This window comes from Bufo gargarizans, chromosome 9 (genome assembly GCF_014858855.1).
Source record: "Bufo gargarizans isolate SCDJY-AF-19 chromosome 9, ASM1485885v1, whole genome shotgun sequence".
In the NCBI taxonomy this organism is placed as follows: Eukaryota; Metazoa; Chordata; class Amphibia; order Anura; family Bufonidae; genus Bufo; species Bufo gargarizans.
In genome coordinates this window covers 19,383,289-19,402,023 of record NC_058088.1, presented here as the reverse complement: position 1 = coordinate 19,402,023, position 18,735 = coordinate 19,383,289, and the positions used below count along the sequence as shown (strand labels likewise).

General features: G+C 49.6%; 1 protein-coding gene across 1 annotated transcript; it reads right to left on the bottom strand.

Moving 5' to 3' along the window:
- Positions 1 to 978: 978 nt before the first annotated feature.
- RNF5 (ring finger protein 5) lies at positions 979 to 13,701 on the bottom strand. Its single transcript, XM_044268464.1, has 6 exons — positions 13,520 to 13,701; positions 12,541 to 12,559; positions 8,016 to 8,128; positions 7,721 to 7,781; positions 5,490 to 5,607; positions 979 to 2,805 (listed from the first exon to the last, which is right to left on the bottom strand). Exons 1-6 carry the CDS (start codon positions 13,618 to 13,620, stop codon positions 2,711 to 2,713), a joined length of 507 nt encoding a protein of 168 aa, XP_044124399.1. The 5' UTR covers positions 13,621 to 13,701; the 3' UTR covers positions 979 to 2,710.
- Positions 13,702 to 18,735: the final 5,034 nt, after the last annotated feature.

Genomic DNA, 18,735 nt, shown 5'->3' with positions numbered 1-18,735 from the left:
TGAGGCCAGTCAATGGCTGCAGCTGCGCACATGGCCCAGACCGTGCAGGAAGATTACAAGCGGGGTCTGAAAGTCCCGTGAAGAAAGCCTGGGAGCCAGAGAGGAGCGGTGGGGAGCAGGCAGCTTTCTAATGCGGGAGGCATAAAAAAAAAAAAATCATGGACACCCACCCCCTTTAAAAGGGTTGAACCATCTTGCCGTTTCCTTGGCGAAATGGGACTAAGCGTCAACCTGAGGTGGCTGGACTTACAGAAACTGCCGAGCTGGACGGCGCTCTGCAGCTCCTCTTGCAGTGAATGGGAACTACGCAAACAGTGAAGCACAGCAAGCTCGCCTGTTTCCATAACTCCCGAGTGCTGCGACGCGGTTTATGGAGCTTCCATTCACTGCAATGAGAGCTACGGAAACAGCGGCGCCCCGGCCGCTCAGGCATCCCGTAAGCCCGGCCACATGGGGTGTGGAAACAGTGAGATGGGACAACCCCTTTAATTCATAATCTATTGCCCTGTAAAGAAAAGACCATGTTTTGTTTTGTTTTTGTTTTTTAAGGAGCAAAAAAAGTTTTGTTGGGCGACAGGAAATTATAACCCATCCTATAAGCACCGCGTTTTGTTTTTGTGGTGTTTTATGAAAAAAAATTATAATAATTCTCAAATGCTGGCATGCTTTGGATCTTTTTTTCCCCCCTTCTCTATAGAAAACATAAAAACGTAAAACGCCTCATGGATTTAACAAGCCAAAAAATAAATAAAGTACCATGAATGCTCCCCAAGTCTGTCCAGATGAGAACAACATGGCGCTTCCTTCAAGGAACAGCGCCACACCTGTCCATACAGGGCGCCTGCTACTGCAGCTAATGGGACAGAGCTGCAATACCGGACACGATCCACGCACATTCTTCTAATCTGTAGAACGCAATGCAAACTGCAGAAGAGTACGGAGCGCGGTGGCGGGACGCGTAGATGTGCTGCACAGAACTGGATTTGGTATCATTTTAATGACTGGTAACGAGGTGGCCGTACAATACACTGCGCCTCCAGCAATATTTACAAGTGAGGAATCAAGACGTGACAATTTACACTTCTACATCCAGAAAATAGCTGCCCCCTCGAAGGAGTCTGTGTACAAACAGAGGAGATGCATGGGTTTCAGATCAGGAAGGGACCCAGGATACTGACTTAAAGGGGTTGTCCAAGTTCTATAAAAACCTAAACAAATGAATGAGCGCTGGCTTGTTTTCCCTGCCTCTTCCTGCGCTGCTCTTCGGTCCTCACTGCTGCAGCCAATGACTGACCTCAGCAGAGACATTTCGTGCATGGATGAGACTAGCGACTGGCTGCAGCGGTGACCTGTGCACAGAACGCCACAGCTTCAGTCAAGATGATGAGGTTCAGGAGCTGGAGGACCACAGCACAGCGTTGAAGAAAACGGGCGAGTATCCGTTCATTGGCTATTTTAGGGTTTTTATATAGACAACCCCTTTAACACATCGGCTTGTCATCTAACTGCAACTCCCAGCATCTCCTGATACTCGACAGATCAGTGAGCTCCAACTCGTGTCTCTCTTGCTGTTGTAAAGCTACAGCTTCTAACATGCTGGTGGTTGTAGTCTTGCAACAGCTGGAGGGCCATGAGTTGGAGTTCATGCTATGAGATATAGATTCTCCAGAACTTCTGGACCGATGATGATGACGTCTGACTGCCCCAAAAATGTAGCCAGGCGCCTGCTGGGTTCTGTTCCCACCACATGTATGGTCAATGGCCAGAAGGATACACGGTTCTCAGCTCCATTGTCCACACCTGATGTGACAGAGACCACCGTTACATGTGTATGGGGGGGAAGGAGTGGGCATCTTAAATTTCAACATGCCCAATTCTTTGGTCTGAAGGAAGGCATCTGGCAGCAGCTTATCCTTCTCCTTCCATTGAGAATATACGCATGCTCAGCAGAGCCCAGCATGCACGTATATAGGGAAGGTACGGAAGAATGGCTGTTGGACGACCAAGCGTCCAGCCAACAGCGCCCTTCCATGCCGTCAGTGCATGCTGGCATCTGTAGTTCAGATTATTATCCCTTCGGCTCCACATGGGCAAACCTCCTCCCCCAGTCCTGTGACAATAAGGGGTTATATAGGATTAAACGGCCCCACACTTGTCCATGGGTTGTGTCCGGTACTGCAGGTCAGCTCCACCGAAGTGAATAAGCAGAGCTGCAATACCAGAGATGACCTGTGGACAGGCGTGGCGCTGTTTTTTTTTTTTTACTCAGACAACTCCAAATGGTCACTGTATGGTGTCACCGTCAAGTGCACAAGAGGAAAATTCTGCAATGACCCCTGAAGATTTAAGACATTCAGTACAAGTACAGGGAGCTGCTGCCTCCATGAGACTGGATCCATACACCCGGCATTGAGAAATCAAAACTCCCATCGTTTTCAAGATTAACCATTCACAAAGTGCAAAGAAAAATAGAAAAACCAGGAGGACAAATACTTACAAATGTAAAAAGATTTAAGAGAGGCGACCGGAGAGGCGGAGTAAAGTGCCCATAGAAAAAGATATGATTGGAGGAGATTTTGGGGGGGGGGGGGGAACGGACACAGAAAAGAACCGTCTCATAGGCCAGGGAGTGTTTTGCAGGGAGGGCGGCTCATCGCAGAGCCTGGAGTGCTGCGCATGGCTAAGGCCCCCTGCTGGTGAACCGCAGGCCTCACACGCTGATCAACCAGAGGAAAAAGAAGGCAGCGATGATGAGGAAGAGGGAGTCAGGCAGTCCGAACATCCTTCCCGGGGCAAGTCCAGTGTCTGCAAGACCAAGAGAAAGAAGGTGAGTCGCACAGCGCTGTGTCTGCCCCGTCACTCCTACTCCAAGTAAAATCTGCAAGTCAACAGCAGCACAGTGTATTTAAGAGATGTAATGAGGTACAAAGGAAAGATCAGCTTGTCCCAATTTTATTCTTATAAAATAATAAGCTGTTCAGTCAATGCCTCGGGGTGGGGGAGGGGCTGTGGGAATGCAATACCAGCGGCACTGGGGACATTTTTTGTCTTTTTATTATTGGTTATATTTACAAAAAATGACCACTTCTAACTCTTTATTACAGGGGCCTGTCCTGGCGATAAGTGGGTAGGGATACATGGATGTGGTGACTACAGGGCACTGTCCTATGCCATAGCACTGTACATCAAAGTTTAAAGGAGTTTTCCTGGATTTTTATACTGATGACGTATCCTCTGGATAGGTCATCAGGATCTGATCAGTGGGGGTCCGACACCTGAGACCCCCGCCGAACAGCTGTTTGAGAACGCATTGGCGTTCCTGTGAGCGCCGCGGCCTTCTCCGCGCTCACCAAGCATAGAGCCATACATTGTATAGTGGCTGTGCTTGGCATTGCGCTCAGCCACATTGAAGTGAATGTACGGTGCTGTGCTTGGTAAGCACGGAGAAGGCCAGAGCCTTCTCAAACAGCTAATCTGCAGGGGTCCGGGTGTCAGACCCCCGCCGATCAGATACTGATGACCTATCCAGAGGATAGGTCATCATTATTAGGCTACTTTCACACTTGCGCTCTCCCTTTCCACTACCGAGAGCCATCATAGGATCTCAATAGCGGAAGAAAACGCTTCAGTTTTGTCCCCATTCATTGTCAATGGGGACAAAACTGAACTGAACAAAACCGAATGCTCCAAAATGCATTCCGTTCCGTTTGTTTGCGTCCCCATCGCAAACAAATGTAAGTACAATGTAAGTAAATGGGGACGGTTCAGTTTTCTCTGACACAATAGTTTCAATGGTTTTCATGACGGATCCGTCATGGCTATAGAAGACATAATACAACCGGATCCGTTCATGTCGGATGCATGCGGTTGTATTATTGTAATGGAAGCGTTTTTGAAGATCCATGACGGGAAAGTAGCCTTAAAATCCCAGTAAAACCCTTTAAGAACTAAACAAGTCCTAAGGCCCCTTTCAAATGGGCGAGAATTCTGTGCGGGTGCAATGCATGAGGTGAACGCATCGCACCTGCACCGAATCCGGACCCATTCATTTCTATGGGGCTGTGCAGATGAGCGGTGATTTTCACCCATCACTTGTGCGTTGCGTGAAAATTGCAGCAAGCTCTATATTCTGTGTTTTTCACACAACGCAGGCCTCATAGAAATGAACGGGGCTGCGTGAAAATCGCAAGCAAGTGCGGATGCTATGTGATTTTCATGCATGGTTGCTAGTAAATTGATAAAAAAATCAATTCACTGTATTATTTTCCCTTATAACATGGTTATAAAGGAAACTAATAGCATTCTGACTACAGAATGTTTAGTAAAATGTTGCCTGAGGGGTTAAAAAAGAAAAGATAAATTAACTCTCCTCATCCGCTTGTTCGCGCTGCCGGCATAGTCTTCTTTCAGGACCTGAAAAGGACCTTTGATGACGTCAGCGCAGGTCCTGCTGAATGAAGATAGAAGATTTCTATCTTCATTCAGCAGGACCTGTGCTGACGTCACTGCGCGGTGAGCACAATTACATCAAAGGTCCTTTTGCAGGTCCTGAAAGAAGACTATGCCGGCAGCGCGAACAAGCGGATGAGGAGAGTTAATTTATCTTTTCTTTTTTAACCCCTCAGGCAACATTTTACTAAACATTCTGTATTGAGAATGCTATTAGTTTCCTTTATAACCATGTTATAAGGGAAAATATTAAAATCTACATAACACTGAACCCGATCACAATCAGGTTTTTACTCACGCGCGTGCAAAACGCATTGCACTCTAGTGGAAAAAAAAAAAAAAGAACATCGGAACGCAATCGCAGTCAAAACTGACTGCAATTGCATGCCTACTCGCGCGGTTTTCCCGCAATGCATCCAGAGCAAATCCGGGAAGCTTGTGTGAAAGAGGCCTAAATGCGTCCCATTACCAAGTATTTCAACAGCGCCACCATGTGGCCACATCGAGTACCCCATGGCCTTGCTTCGATGAGGCTCAGGTCTATGGATCCTCTCTGGGGGAGTCAGTGAACACCTTGCAGTGCGGTTACCATTCACCGACGGTCAGTGAAGTAAAGACAATCTCTTTCACACGAGCGTGACGGATTGGCTCCGGATGCGTTCAGTGAAACTCGCACCATTTCGCAAGTAAGTTCAGTCACTTTTGTCTGCGATTGTGTTCAGTTTTTTCCACGCGGGTGCAATGCGTTTTGAGGCGTTTTTTACGTGCGTGATAAAAAACTGAAGGTTTACAGACAACATCTCTTAGCAACCATCAGTGAAAAATGCATTGCACCCGCACTTGCTTCTGGATGCAATGCGTTTTTCACTGAAGCCCCATTCACTTCTATGGGGCCAGGAAAAAAATAAAAATAAAACGCTCATGTACACAGACCCATTGAAATGAATGGGTCAGGATTCAGTGCGGGCGCTGTGTGTTCACATCACGCATTGCACCCTCGCGGAAAACTCGCTGGTGTGAAAGGGGCCTAAAGAACTTACCTGCACGAGGCGGTGATGGGAAATCATTAGTGTTAAAGACTGTAGTAAAAAAGCCAAAAGGAAAAGCACCGATGCCAAAAGACATATGGAAGCCGGTATCTGTGAACCCCGGGATCCCCTGCAAATGTAGAGAACCGCAATTAATACATGATGACAGGAGAACTGTACAAATGAATGAGAAATGTTCATCCCCTCCAAAAAATGAACCAGGAGGGAAGGGGCTTCTGCAGCACAGAGCAAAGGGGGGAGGAAATCGGGATCTGTGCAGATATCCAACAATGTACTGTACCTATATGGGAAGCCCAGGACATCCATATCTAAACCCGGTCACAGAACTATAAGCACACAATGCTCCGGCTGGGTTATCTTCATAACTGGCGGTCACCTACCGACATTAGCAAAATCCATTTTCTGACAATATGTCTGTCTCAGTGCTGCCCCCTAGAGCCCTGAGTAGAATACAGCCACCAATTTAATAGGAGGAACAACAAAGCAGCCTAAGCACAGCCTGTACAAGAGCGCCCCCTACCTGCTGCAAGTCCAGGCCGCACAAGACTGGTGAAAAGTTTCCTTCCTGTTATTTTACAATGACTTCACTAAACGCTGGTCAACCATGCATGTGGGTTACATGTAATAATAATATGACATGATGAAAATACCGTCCTAGAAGACACGTGAACATGTCCACTGCTGCATAATAATAGACAAAACGGGTCATACAGTCTAAAAAACCCTCTGTCTAGGGCTGTGATGGCTAACCTCCGGCACTCCAGCTGTGGTAAAACTACAACTCCCAAGATGCACACTTGCTTGGCTGTTCTCCGAACATGCTGGGAGTCGTAGTTTCACCACAGCTGGAGTGCTAGAGGTTAGCCATCACTGGTCTAGAGCAGTGTTTCCCAACCAGTGTGCCAAAGGCTGTGCGGGCATGCTGGGAGTTGTAGTTTTGCAACAGCTGGAGGCACACTGGTTGGGAAACACTGGTCTAGAGCATGTCTGAGCTTAAAGGCGTTCTCTGGGATTTAAATATTGATGGTCTATCCTCAGGAGAGGTCATCAATATCTTATCGGTGGGGTCTGACTCTAGACACCTACGCTGATCTGCTGCCTGAAGAGCCAGCGGTGCTCAGGTGTGACGTCATATTCATCGGTCACATGGCCTTTGTGCAGCTCATGAATGGGACTGAGATGCAATACCAAGCAGAGCCACTACATAATGTATGGCGCTCTACAGCTGAGCGTGGGGGGGGGGGGGGGGGGGGGATGCCATGAATTGGACCCCCACCGATCACATATTGATGACTGGTGGCCTATCCTCAGGCTAGTTTCACACTTGCGGCAGGGAAATCCGGCAGGTAGAGAACAGCCTGGCAGAGTTCTCCAGATCCGCCACTGCCAGATACTAACCCCTTCCTGCCAGACCTCACTGACTATAATGGGATCTAGCAGAGATCCAGATGCTATCTACCAAACATGCAGAGAAACGGCCGGACAAAGCCCCCTGCATGCAGCGGTTATTGTCGAACCAATTCCCAGCATTGTCTGCTGGACCTGCCGGCCAGAGCACCCAGCTGCAGGTGTGAAGGCAGCCTCCCCTCAAATCACCTGTTTGAAGGGGCTACTGTGCTCCAGTGTAAGCCATGCCCCCTTCATGGTTTACCAGACACAGCGCCATACATTGTGTAGTGGCCGTACCAGGTATTACAGCTCAGACCCATAGGATGAGCTAGATTAGCACGCACAGCCGCTGCTCAGGCTATATGCACAAGGCAGTGTACGCCATGCGGAAGAGGGGTGGGTGGGACGTAGCACTCCCTGGAGGACAGCGGTCTCTTTACACACAGCCAAAAGATCAGGCGGGGGTCCGACCAAACAATGGTAATCATCCAGGAGACCCAAACAGGAACATGTGCATCTCACAGAGGTCAGTGGAAGATGCCGAAACCACAAAACAATGGGGAAAACTTTTCACTGACTTCTGGGGGAGGAAGGGGGGAGCTGGAGTTTTGCAAGCTGCCCCACACCTGGCCCAGGAATGGAGAGTCCCGTCACCTGGCCCAGGAATGGAGAGTCCCGTCACCTGGCCCAGGAATGGAGAGTCCCGTCACCTGGCCCAGGAATGGAGAGTCCCGTCACCTGGCCCAGGAATGGAGAGTCCCGTCACCTGGCCCAGGAATGGAGAGTCCCGTCACCTGGCCCAGGAATGGAGAGTTGTTGTGTGAAGGACTTACCTCTGCGGCCCGAGTCTCTGGTTCTGGCCTCTGTCCCTGAGGTCTGGGAGGAGTCTTCAACCTGTAAAGATACGGGACAATGTATAAGACAAAGGTCGGATTACAGGTTCTCTCAGTGGCCGCCCTTTTGGTATTGTCCATCTATCATTCAGCGGTCTCCAACCTGTAGCAAAACTACAACTCTCAACATGCCCTGACAGCAAGCTGGGGGCTGTAATATCACAACAGCTGGTGACAACTGCCCTACAAGCTTATACTTCTGACACCCAGAGAGCAGGTCCAGACCAATCTTCACCTGGGGTCCTGCCGATTAGAGTCCCCTCTGCCGTATATCGGGATCACGTTCTCTCGGCTGATCCATGCCTTGCACACAGGACACTCCAGGCGCTCGGGCCGCGTCTCGAACCACTGGAAAGAACAAAGAGGATGAATACACAATAATAACCAGGAGTCTGTATAGAGTATAACGCAATACATGTCTGACAGCAGTGCTGCATCGCGGCTCTCAGGGGCCCGATCTATATAGCTGGGAGCGTCATAAAGGGGACTCAGGAGTGAGCAGCCGCTGACCTATCAGTCATCGATAATTCATTATTACAGGGAGTTAACCAGGCAGAGCTCAGCGTATGACCAGGGGCACATCGGATATCCTCCGGGTCACTGGCCGACAGTCCTGCGGGATGCCGTCAGATGGTGTCGTCCATTTTCAGGACACAAGTTTCATGTGATATTGCATGCTTAGATCCCCAGGAAAACTGCGACAAATCAGAGTTCTGCTGTGGCTGGTAATCCGTCTGCTGTCCGAATGGCCGTGGATTTCTTCCACAAGGATTTCAAAACTGCGCTAGGAAATTATGTGGAAGATGTACTCCTGCACGTGGATTACCCACCACTAGAAGAAGTTAATCCGTGGTCAAATCCACGATCTTACAACTACAAATCAGTCCACTGAAAAGGTCAGACCCCTAAGACGGCTAAAAGAAAGATTCAAACCCAAGTAAAGAATCAGATAGGTAACACCCAACACGTGACGAAAGCAAAGCGCGCTCCCCCAGGATGAGGAGGGGTACCCTGGGACGTAGCTAGCCTACCGGTGGTCCCTGCCTGTCCATAAGTAACACAAATCGGACAATACCTCAGTCCGAGGTCCCCAGATAGCACAGATGTAACCAATGACAACGCATCAGGGGGCACCATGCAGTAGAGACATGGATATCACCCAGTGTAATAGATGCTGCCAGCTGTAAGCCAGAGGAGCAACTCATCATTACTCCCCCCAGTCTCGAGAGAGGACATGCCTCTCGGCGCTGTGGTCCACGTCACAAATGTGGAGGACGGAGAGAGGCAAGTACTATTAGGAACGTCCGAAGTGTGGTATGAGTAGGAGGCAGAACTCATGGGTGCCCATGCCGCTCATGGAGATGAAGCCACAAGTACTCTGGTAAAAGGCAGGGAGCAGAGGGCGCATGCGCAGATAGAGGAGAAACTAATGAACAGAGTGTGGTCTACAGTGGCGCCAGAGGTAGAACTAGCAGTAAAAGGTATAACAATCAGAGGTACGCTGGACATGACGGTAGGACACAGCGCCCCCAGGGGAGCTACATACTAGATCTAATCCAAAAGGTTAGGAGGGGAGCGTTGCGCCATCGCGTGCAATAATCACGCAAATAAAGGAACATCAGTAAGGGCGAAATCACATCATCGTTATTTTTCCGTTCTGCTAATCCGTCAGAAGAACAAAGAAATTAAGAAAAAAATACAGATCCTGTGGATCAGTTATGCACATTTGGCGTCCGTTTGATCCATGTCTGTCGGAGATCAGTTATGTTCCTGGACTTTTTTTTTTACGCCTAAAATAACGTATCTCAGGCTCAAACGGATGACAGATGTGCAGAACTGATCCACAGGATCAGAAGAACGGAAAGAATAACGGTGATGTGAACGCGCGTCCTAACGCTGAGATGGGAAGGACATAAAGATCACAGCTAAAGGAAAGCATCTCATTCCGGCCAAAGGCTTGATAGGATCCCCGTGAATCCACCGGTCTGTGCTCCCCGATTCCTGTCCCCATTCAGTGGCACAGCGGATGGACTGGGGTTATTATGGAGACATTCTTGGCTACATGGGCAGCCACTATGGGCACCTGTGTGTGCGCAGCCATGACTGCGGCCTCCTACCGACACCACATTTGGGCCCTTCCTAATGGTATTTATCTCTCTCTGTCCCCCGTCATCCCTCCTCCATCCCCACCTCTCCAGGATTGGGAATTGCTCCTCTGGGGTCTGGTTTTCAGCTCGCAGCATCTATTACTTCTGCCATATCAATGTCTCTGCTGCTTGGTGTCCGCTGATGACCACGTATGCGGAGAAATGCGTCGGGCCTTTGTTTTTTTTATCGGTTACATCTATGCGATCTGGGGACCTTTTGCTGAGTTATAGTCCGATGCTCCTGATGTATGCGTTTTATGTTTTTCCTTTATTTTAGGCATCATTTTCCCCATCTGCTCTATGTATTGGCGGCTGCTGGATTTTATATACGAGGGTAGTTTTTCCCTCCTGTAAGAACTCTGCAGGGACATACAGGATTAGGTTCCCGTGCAGGGTCATCCTGTCCGGGGCGTTGGCTCTGCTTGTTTATGGGGGATGGACGTTGCGTTTGTGACATGTTTTGGGTGTTGCGTTTGTGACATGTTTTGGGTGTTGCGTTTGTGACATGTTTTGGGTGTTGCGTTTGTGACATGTTTTGGGTGTTGCGTTTGTGACATGTTTTGGGTGTTGCGTTTGTGACATGTTTTGGGTGTTGCGTTTGTGACATGTTTTGGGTGTTGCGTTTGTGACATGTTTTGGGTGTTGCGTTTGTGACATGTTTTGGGTGTTGCGTTTGTGACATGTTTTGGGTGTTGCGTTTGTGACATGTTTTGGGTGTTGCGTTTGTGACATGTTTTGGGTGTTGCGTTTGTGACATGTTTTGGGTGTTTGACATTTGTTGTGACCTGCTGTCAGTCTATGCAATATGATACTTTTTCAGTGATTTTTTTGAACTACATATCGACCTTGGATTTCTGTTGTGGATCACGCAGCAGATATACCTCAGATTTTTCCACCACATGGACCTTCCCTAAATGTCCTTCCTGGTGTCGCTGATCAGAGTAAGGGTCCATTCACGCGTTTCTACGACTGAAAACCAGTTCCAATCGTCCACAAGGGACATATTTTCCATCACAGCAGCGAAGTGGACGCGTTGTCACCGATTATTCTGCCACAAATGATGCCCAATATGGATTTACCCTTAAAGGGGTTGTCCAGTTTTAACCCCAATTAGGCCAGGACAGTGCAGTACATGAAGAAAAACCCACTCACCTGCTCCGTCCAAGCTCCAAGGGTCCGGATCCCTCCGGTCCCCTTCATGTAAACATCAGCTGCTGCAGCCATTCACTGGCCTCAGCGGTGACACAATCGCAAATGGCACGTCACTGCTGGGACCAGAGAATGGCTGCAGGGTGCACAAGACGCCACCCAGAATTTTACACGCCAGAGGCCTGAAGGAGCCGGACCAGTGATGGAACGTGTGTTTTCTTTTTACATTGAAAATAAAAAATTGTGGTTAAAACTGGAAAACCCCTTTAAGAATCCGGCTGCAGGAAAACATGTGGTTAAAGTATGTTTAGAGACTGGGTTCAGTGTGAATAAGGCCTCTTTCACACGACCGTTTTTTTTTTTCCGTTCACGGGCCGTTTTTGCGTTCCGTATACGGAACCATTCATTTCAATGGTTCCTCAAAAAAAAAAAGTTATGTACTCCGTATGCATTGCGTTTCTGTTGAAAGATAGAACATGTCCTATTATTGCCTGCAAATCACGTTCCGTGGCTGCATTCGAATCAATGGGTCCACAAAAAAAAAAAAAACGGAACAGATACGGAAATGCATCAGTATGTCTTCCGTATAGGTTCTGTTTTTGAGGAACCATCTATTGAAAATGTTATGCCCAGCCCAATTTTTCTATCTAATTACTGTATATGCCATACGGAAAAACGGAAACAGAAACGCAACGGAAACAAAAAAACACTGAAAAAGCCATACGGTCATGTGAACGAGCCCTAAGGGTCCAACCTCTGGGGCAGACACCAAAAACGAAGAGTCCCTCTATCTGAAAGGTCATACATGTGAAGCATATCCGGGTCCGAGGCCAGGGATGGCCGACCTGAGGCCCTCCAGCTGTTGCAAAACTACAACTCCTAGCATGCCCAGACTGCCTACAGCTATCAGCCTACAGCAGGGCATGGTGGGAGCTGTAGTTTTACAACAGCTGGAGGGCCGCAGGTCATCCATCCCTGGACTGAGCTCTCGAAATACAAATACATGAAAAGCATGATAAAAGAACAGATCCGTCAACAGCAGCTTGCTAATGGTTTCCAGGAAGCAGCAGTTTTATTTCCTTCGGCAATTAAACATTTTCCATATTTTACACTTGGGGTGCTTTCACGCGACGTCCGTGTTGCATCCGTTTTTGGTGATCCGTTGTAACAATGCCTTACCTTGTCCGTGAAACTACCTTCGTATCTTTTTTGCGGGGCTATGAAACGGACATACAGATGGGGACGGTGCGCGGTGTGCCGTCCGTGTTTTTTTGTTTGTGGATCCATCGAGATGAAGGGATCCGCAGCCTATCCGTAAAAACTGCGGATCGGAATCGGACCAAAAATACAGGGGTGTGAAATGAATGGGGCCTTACTTATTAATCTGTGTGAATGGTGACATATGGGAGAAGCTGCCTCAGCACAGGGCTACATACAGACATCCGGATACAGAGGGCGACTTACCTGATGAAGACAAGGCCAGCTGAGGAGAGAGAGAGAGAGAAGACACCATCAGTACGGGCAGCGTACGTCTGTAGCATGATCAACATGGCGGACAGAGGGGTAGTGTACGGAAACGCTTCATTACACGCGAGCGAGGCCTGACTTTACTAACGCCAATAATCTGTCAGCTATTAATTTCTAATCTAACTTTACTGTACATTGTGCATGTGGCCCCCGCCGAGTACAGGGGCCCAGGAGACAGCTGAGTGCGGTGTGCCCCATAGGCTCCTCCCACATTCCTTACTGCCGCCGGGGGCGATTCGACCCTGCGCAACGTAAAGTGTGACATTTATAGTTAAAGGGGCACCCTATCTGTCCTATGGGTGCGGCTCACAACTCTGTCTCCAGAACGGGGCCTTGTATCCCGCCGCCGGGAGCGGAGAAGGGTCAGCCCACAAGCATCTCCCGGGACGGGAATGGTGGGACGCGGCCACTTCTCCATGGTGCGAGGCAGGGGCCCCATCTGGAGGTCGGGGGGTTGGAGCGGATATTTATGACACTGCTGTAATCCGTTGGGAGATTTACGGAAAACCCTGTGAGGCGAAAATTGACATCTTTGTGCCACCTTACGTATCGGAAAACCCACCGTCGCGTCTGCGTTATAATGGTCAAAGGTGGGCTGGGTTTATAGAAGGGCGGGCCCTCCTGCAGCCAATAGACTTAATATCATCTACGCCAGAATTTGGCGCAAACCTACGTGGCATAGCGCAAGGGCAGCGAGATTCACACTGGATTTGTCAAGAGGCGCGCGACTCTTTATAAGGGGGGCATAGACTGAGCCCCTTTATATTAGGGTTCAGTGAGAGATAGCCTAGGGACAGGCCATAATGTATCTGCTGTGGAGTCCCCCTTTAAGCAGTCACGTGACCCCAGACTATTTAGTGACCCACCCCCTCCATACCTACATTCCAGCACTAAACCCCTGACAGCCTCCACTCACCAGTATAAATGGCCGCAGACACTGACCACCGGCTCCCGAGCAGTCTCCAGGCAGATATTACATTCATAGGCCGCACCGGGGCTGCCAGCAGCCGCCGCCATGGCAACCGAGTGACCGGAACCTATCGGGAAGAAGGCGGAGCATACCGGGAGACGTCTAGCCACTGATTGAAGAAGACCGTAGCCCAATCCAACGCCTGATTGGCTCAGACGCCTTTCCATCACGAGCACATGACGTTGATTGGACAGGCTTTGTCCCGCCTTGACTGTTTGATGCAATTAGGTGTAACCCCTGACCTGACAGAAAGCGCTGATTGGCTGAAGAGAGCTATCCGCGGTAATAAGTGGGCGTGACAGCTGCCTGTCAAAAGTCAGCCCCGCCCTGTTTATGTGTATTGCATAATCACGTGGCATCCAGACCTGACGCTGATGAGTTTATTTCCGATTCAAATAACTTTATAGACACCAAGTAAAAGTCACAATGGACAAATCTTGTTTGTAAACAATGGAGTGATGATGCTATCGTTAACCCCTTCAGGAGCATTTTTGGCCTTTAGGAGCTTCCGTTCTTTATCTAATTTCCAATTTCTTTTTATGTTCTCTTGAGAAAACAAAATTCTGCCATGTTCTGTTTAGTAATTGGTCGTTGTCACGGGGATACGGTTATAAAGGTTAATTATTATTTTTTATTGCTTTTAAGCCTATAAATGAAATGTTCCCACCTTTGTGAGCCTGTCCCTAAGAGAATCTATAGGATAGGCGACAAGTCTCTGATCAGTGGTGATCTGACTGCTGGGGCCCCTGTCGATCCCGTGTATGGGGGCCCGTGCTCCCCTATTTGAATGTAGCAGCTGCTTAGCAGTCACACATGCGTGGTGCCCCTCCATTCAGGTCTATGGGGCCTCCGGTGATGGGCGAACGTTGGCGCTCTACAATCTCTGTCCCGCAGAGCCGGCGCTCCATTCTGACATGGCAGCAAGTTCACAGGCACCTGCCATGTATACTCTGGTCCGCCCTAAAAGGCCTTTATACAAGACAGCCCCGCCAAAAGGATCAATTGTGGGTGTAAAGGGGAATGGGATAAATTTCGGCCGTTGTGCGGGTGTGTATTACAGTAGTGCCCCCACCGACAACTGTCCCGAACTTGGTTAGAAAATAAATTAAAAACCGTATTGTGAAGGGGATGGGGTCCATGCAAACCCAAAATGGCATTCTGAGGGGCAGAGCTTACATCTCCCAAACATAAATCACCTTAATATAACAGTGCGCCAAGGGGGTTCTGCACTTTGTTTAAACTGATGATCTATTCTCTGGATAGATCATCAGCTTCTGATCGGCGGGGGTCCGACACCCGGGACCCCCGCTGATTAGCTGTTTGAGAAGGCAGCGGCGCTCCAGGAGCACTGCGGCCTTCTCACTGTTTACCGCCGGCCCAGTGACGTCACAACTAGTATCAACTAGCGCGGGCGCGGCTATGTTCTGTGCACTTGAATGGAGCTTAGCCCCGCCCAGGCCAGTTGATGCTAGTCGTGACGTCACTGGGCCAGCGGTAAACAGTGAGAAGGCCGCGGGGCTCCTGGAGCGCCGCTGCCTTCTCAAACAGCTGATCGGCGGGAGTCCCGGGAGATCAGATGCTGATGATCTATCCAGAGGATAGATAATCAGTTAAAACAAAGTGCGAACCTTTTACAGACCGAGTGCCCAGATTGCCACCCACTTATTTATCGCAAAGTGCCAACACGCCAATTTAACCTGAATACTACAGTCTAGTATGCCTACCTGCCTACATTCAGTCCGCTGCCTGTGCCGCTCATAGCGCGCCCTGCGCTGATGAGTAGCGGAGAAGTCTACGGCACATTGGTACACCATAGACTTTTTACAGGGTGCGAGTGCTCACAGAGAGGGCTCTGATTGCCGTGCCATAGGTTCGCCACCAGTGACCTAAGTCATACTTGTAGTTGGTTAATTTAGGACAACCGACCTAAACCCACGGACAGCGCCCACTTATGGGCAGGGTTTACATTACCCCTGTCTACTTTTGAAAATCAGGGACAGTCCCTGCAAATTCCAGACAGTTGTCAACTGCGCTAAGACATTGGGAATGGACTAACACTTTGAGGACTAAGGCCTCTTTCACACGGGCGTGTGCGCCCCGTGGTCGTGCAGCAGGCCACAATGCACGAGCACAGTCCGTGGGGCAGCCGCAGCGGATCGCTGACCCATTCACTTAAATGGGTCCGCGATCCCGCCGTTCCGCAAAAAGATAGGACATGTTCTATATTTTTGCGGAACGGAAGTACGGGTTGAAACCCCACGGAAGCACTACGTAGTGCTTCCGTAAGGTTCCGTTCCGCACCATTCCGCATCTCCGGATTTGCGGACCCATTGAAGTGAATGGGTCCGCATCCGTGATGCGGAATGCCCACGGAACGGCGCCCGTGTATAGCGGATCCGCAAATGCGGTCAGCAATACGGCAACGGGGCGCACACGCCCGTGTGAACTAGGCCTAAGACAAAGGATTTCTCAGTTTTGTCTCTTTACGTTTGTCCAGTCATGACTTATTTGGGTCGACGTCACTGTGTGAGGCGTTGTTTGCTCTCTAGAGGTAAGTTCACATGCAGCAGGTTTGGGCAGTGATTGGCTGCAGCGGCCACGTGTCGGGGAAATGGAAAACGGCAGAGGGCCACCTTATAAATTTATATCTATTCCGTTTGAAAAACCACTTTAGAGGGGTATTCCCATGTGGAGATTCAATAGGATATGCTATAAATGTCTGACAGGTGCCAGTCCCACCTCTGGGACCTGCTCCTATCTCCAGAACCATGAATGGAGAGCATGTTCAAAATCCGTCAAAATTCCAGGCCTACTGGAAGATGAAAGAAGAACACCTGGAAAACTTCCCGCGATTGAGCTGATTCACAAAGTATAACCGGCTGGTGGCGCTCGGACAATGAACACATAACCAAGGTGGTGCCCCTTTATTTCGGGTTCTGCAGCAGGGTATACGATGAGGGTCACAATAATACTGGGTGGCATCTTCCCTTGCTGCAATACAGCCACAAAATGCAGAAGGACTGGTTCCACAATGTCCTGGACATACAGAAGGCAGGTCTATGTCCCCTCCATTTATACCAGACGGGAACGGCCATGGTAGTAATGGCGTCCCTCACCATGATGCTGGTCCTGGGTGTCTCTGCACTATGTATGATGCTCTCCAGCCTTCTGTGAACTCTGATGTGGCCATCAATGGCAAACAGTGGTGTTCAGTGATGAAAGCAGGTTCTGTCTTGGTACTAATGATGGCCACATCAGAGTTTGCAGGAGGCTGGAGAGCATCTACTGTCATCATGCATATTGTGGAGACACACAAGACCAACTCTAGGTGTCATGGTGTAGAGCACCATTAGCTTTCATCGCCGTTCCTGTGGGAACATTCACCAGGCTTAGGTATGTCCAGGACATCATGGAACCAGTCCTACAGCCTTTATTGACACAGTTCAGAGACGTGGTGTTCCAACAACACCAGCACACACTGCCCGCAGTACAACACGTGGTCTTCAGCACCTCCCCTGGCCAATTCCATCACCAGATCTCCACCCCATGGAGAATGTCTGAGACTGAATGAGGTGAAAGATCGCCCAAGTACAGCAGCCAACAACCACCTTGTCTGAACTACGGCTCCAAGGTGAAAGAGCTTGGAATGACCACAGAGGGATCTCCAGCATCTGTATGACCGCTCCCTGCCAGAGGGGCAGCAAGGGGTGATGCCACCCGGTATTAGTGTGACTCTGCCTCAACATATACCCTGCTACAGAACCCAAAATAGAGGGGCACCACCTTGGTTGTGCGATCACTGACCGAGCACCACCAGCAGGTTAAGGCTAATTTCAGACAAGCATAATACCGAGGATCTGATCGCCCGTAATACACTACTGGAAAACTTAATGCGATTGAGCTGAGACTGATGAAGTATAGGGCTCATTCAGATGTCCGTATGTTTTTTTTTGTGTGCAGTCCGTAAAAATGCGGATCCGTTTTTTGCAAACGGTCTTTTTCAGTGTGTCTGCAAAAAACGGAATGCATACGAAATGTGTTCCGTATGCATTCTGTCTTTGCGGTGCCACGGAACGGAACATCCGTGTGCTGTCCGCATCTTTTGAGGTCCCATTGAAATTATTGGGTCCGCAATCGTCTGAACGAGCCCTAAGGGTCCCGATTCTTGATGAAACCTCTGAATAGCGGCTACGTCATGCTGAGCCCAGGAGTGAATGACGGCCTGGTCCTGGTGATGACACATTCAGTCTCTGGATCCCAGGGGTATGTGGGCGACCGTCACAGTGTGCCTCATATATCTACTCTCAGACTAAGGCCTAGTTCACACGACCGCTGTGTGCTCCGTGGTAGTATTGCGGCCCGCAAATTGTAGGCCGCAATACACAGCTACAGTTCCGTGTGCATTCCGCATAACGGATGCGGACCCATTCACTTCAATGGGTCCGCAAATGCGGAATTGTGGAACGGCCGCACGGAATGGGACCCCTCGGAAGCACTACGGAGTGCTTCCGTAGGGTTGCGTCCCGTACTTCCGTTCCGCAAAAAGATAGAACATGTCCTATCTTTTTGCGGAACGGGCGGATCGCAGACCCATTAAAGTGAATGGGTCCGCGATCCGATGCGGCTGACCTACGGCCGGCGATCGTGCATTGCGGCCCGCAGCACGGTCACGGGTTACACACGTTCGTGTGAACTCGGCCTAAGGCTACATACACACGACTGCTGTGTTTTGCGGTCCGCAAATTGCGAAACGCACACGGATGGCGTCCGTGTGCGTTTTGCAATTTGCGGAACGGCACAGACAGCCTTATATATAACTGCCTATTCTTGTCCGCAAAGGGGGGACAAGAATAGGACAGGTTATATTTTTTTCTGCGGACCACGGAATGGAGCCACGGATGCGGACAGCACACGGAGTGTTGTCTGCATCTTTTGTGGCCCCATTGAAGTGAATGGGTCCGCATCCGAGCCGCCAAAACTGTGGCTCGGATGCGGACCAAAACAACGGCCGTGTGCATGAGGCCTAAGGTTCATATATGGTGTAGGCGCCGCCATATTCCCAGGTTTGTTGGGTGGTGACTCCAGCCATCATGGAATTGCTTTCTTCTAGTTCTTCTTAGGCCTGAGGACCAGAGTGACATTTTGGTCGACCACATTGATGC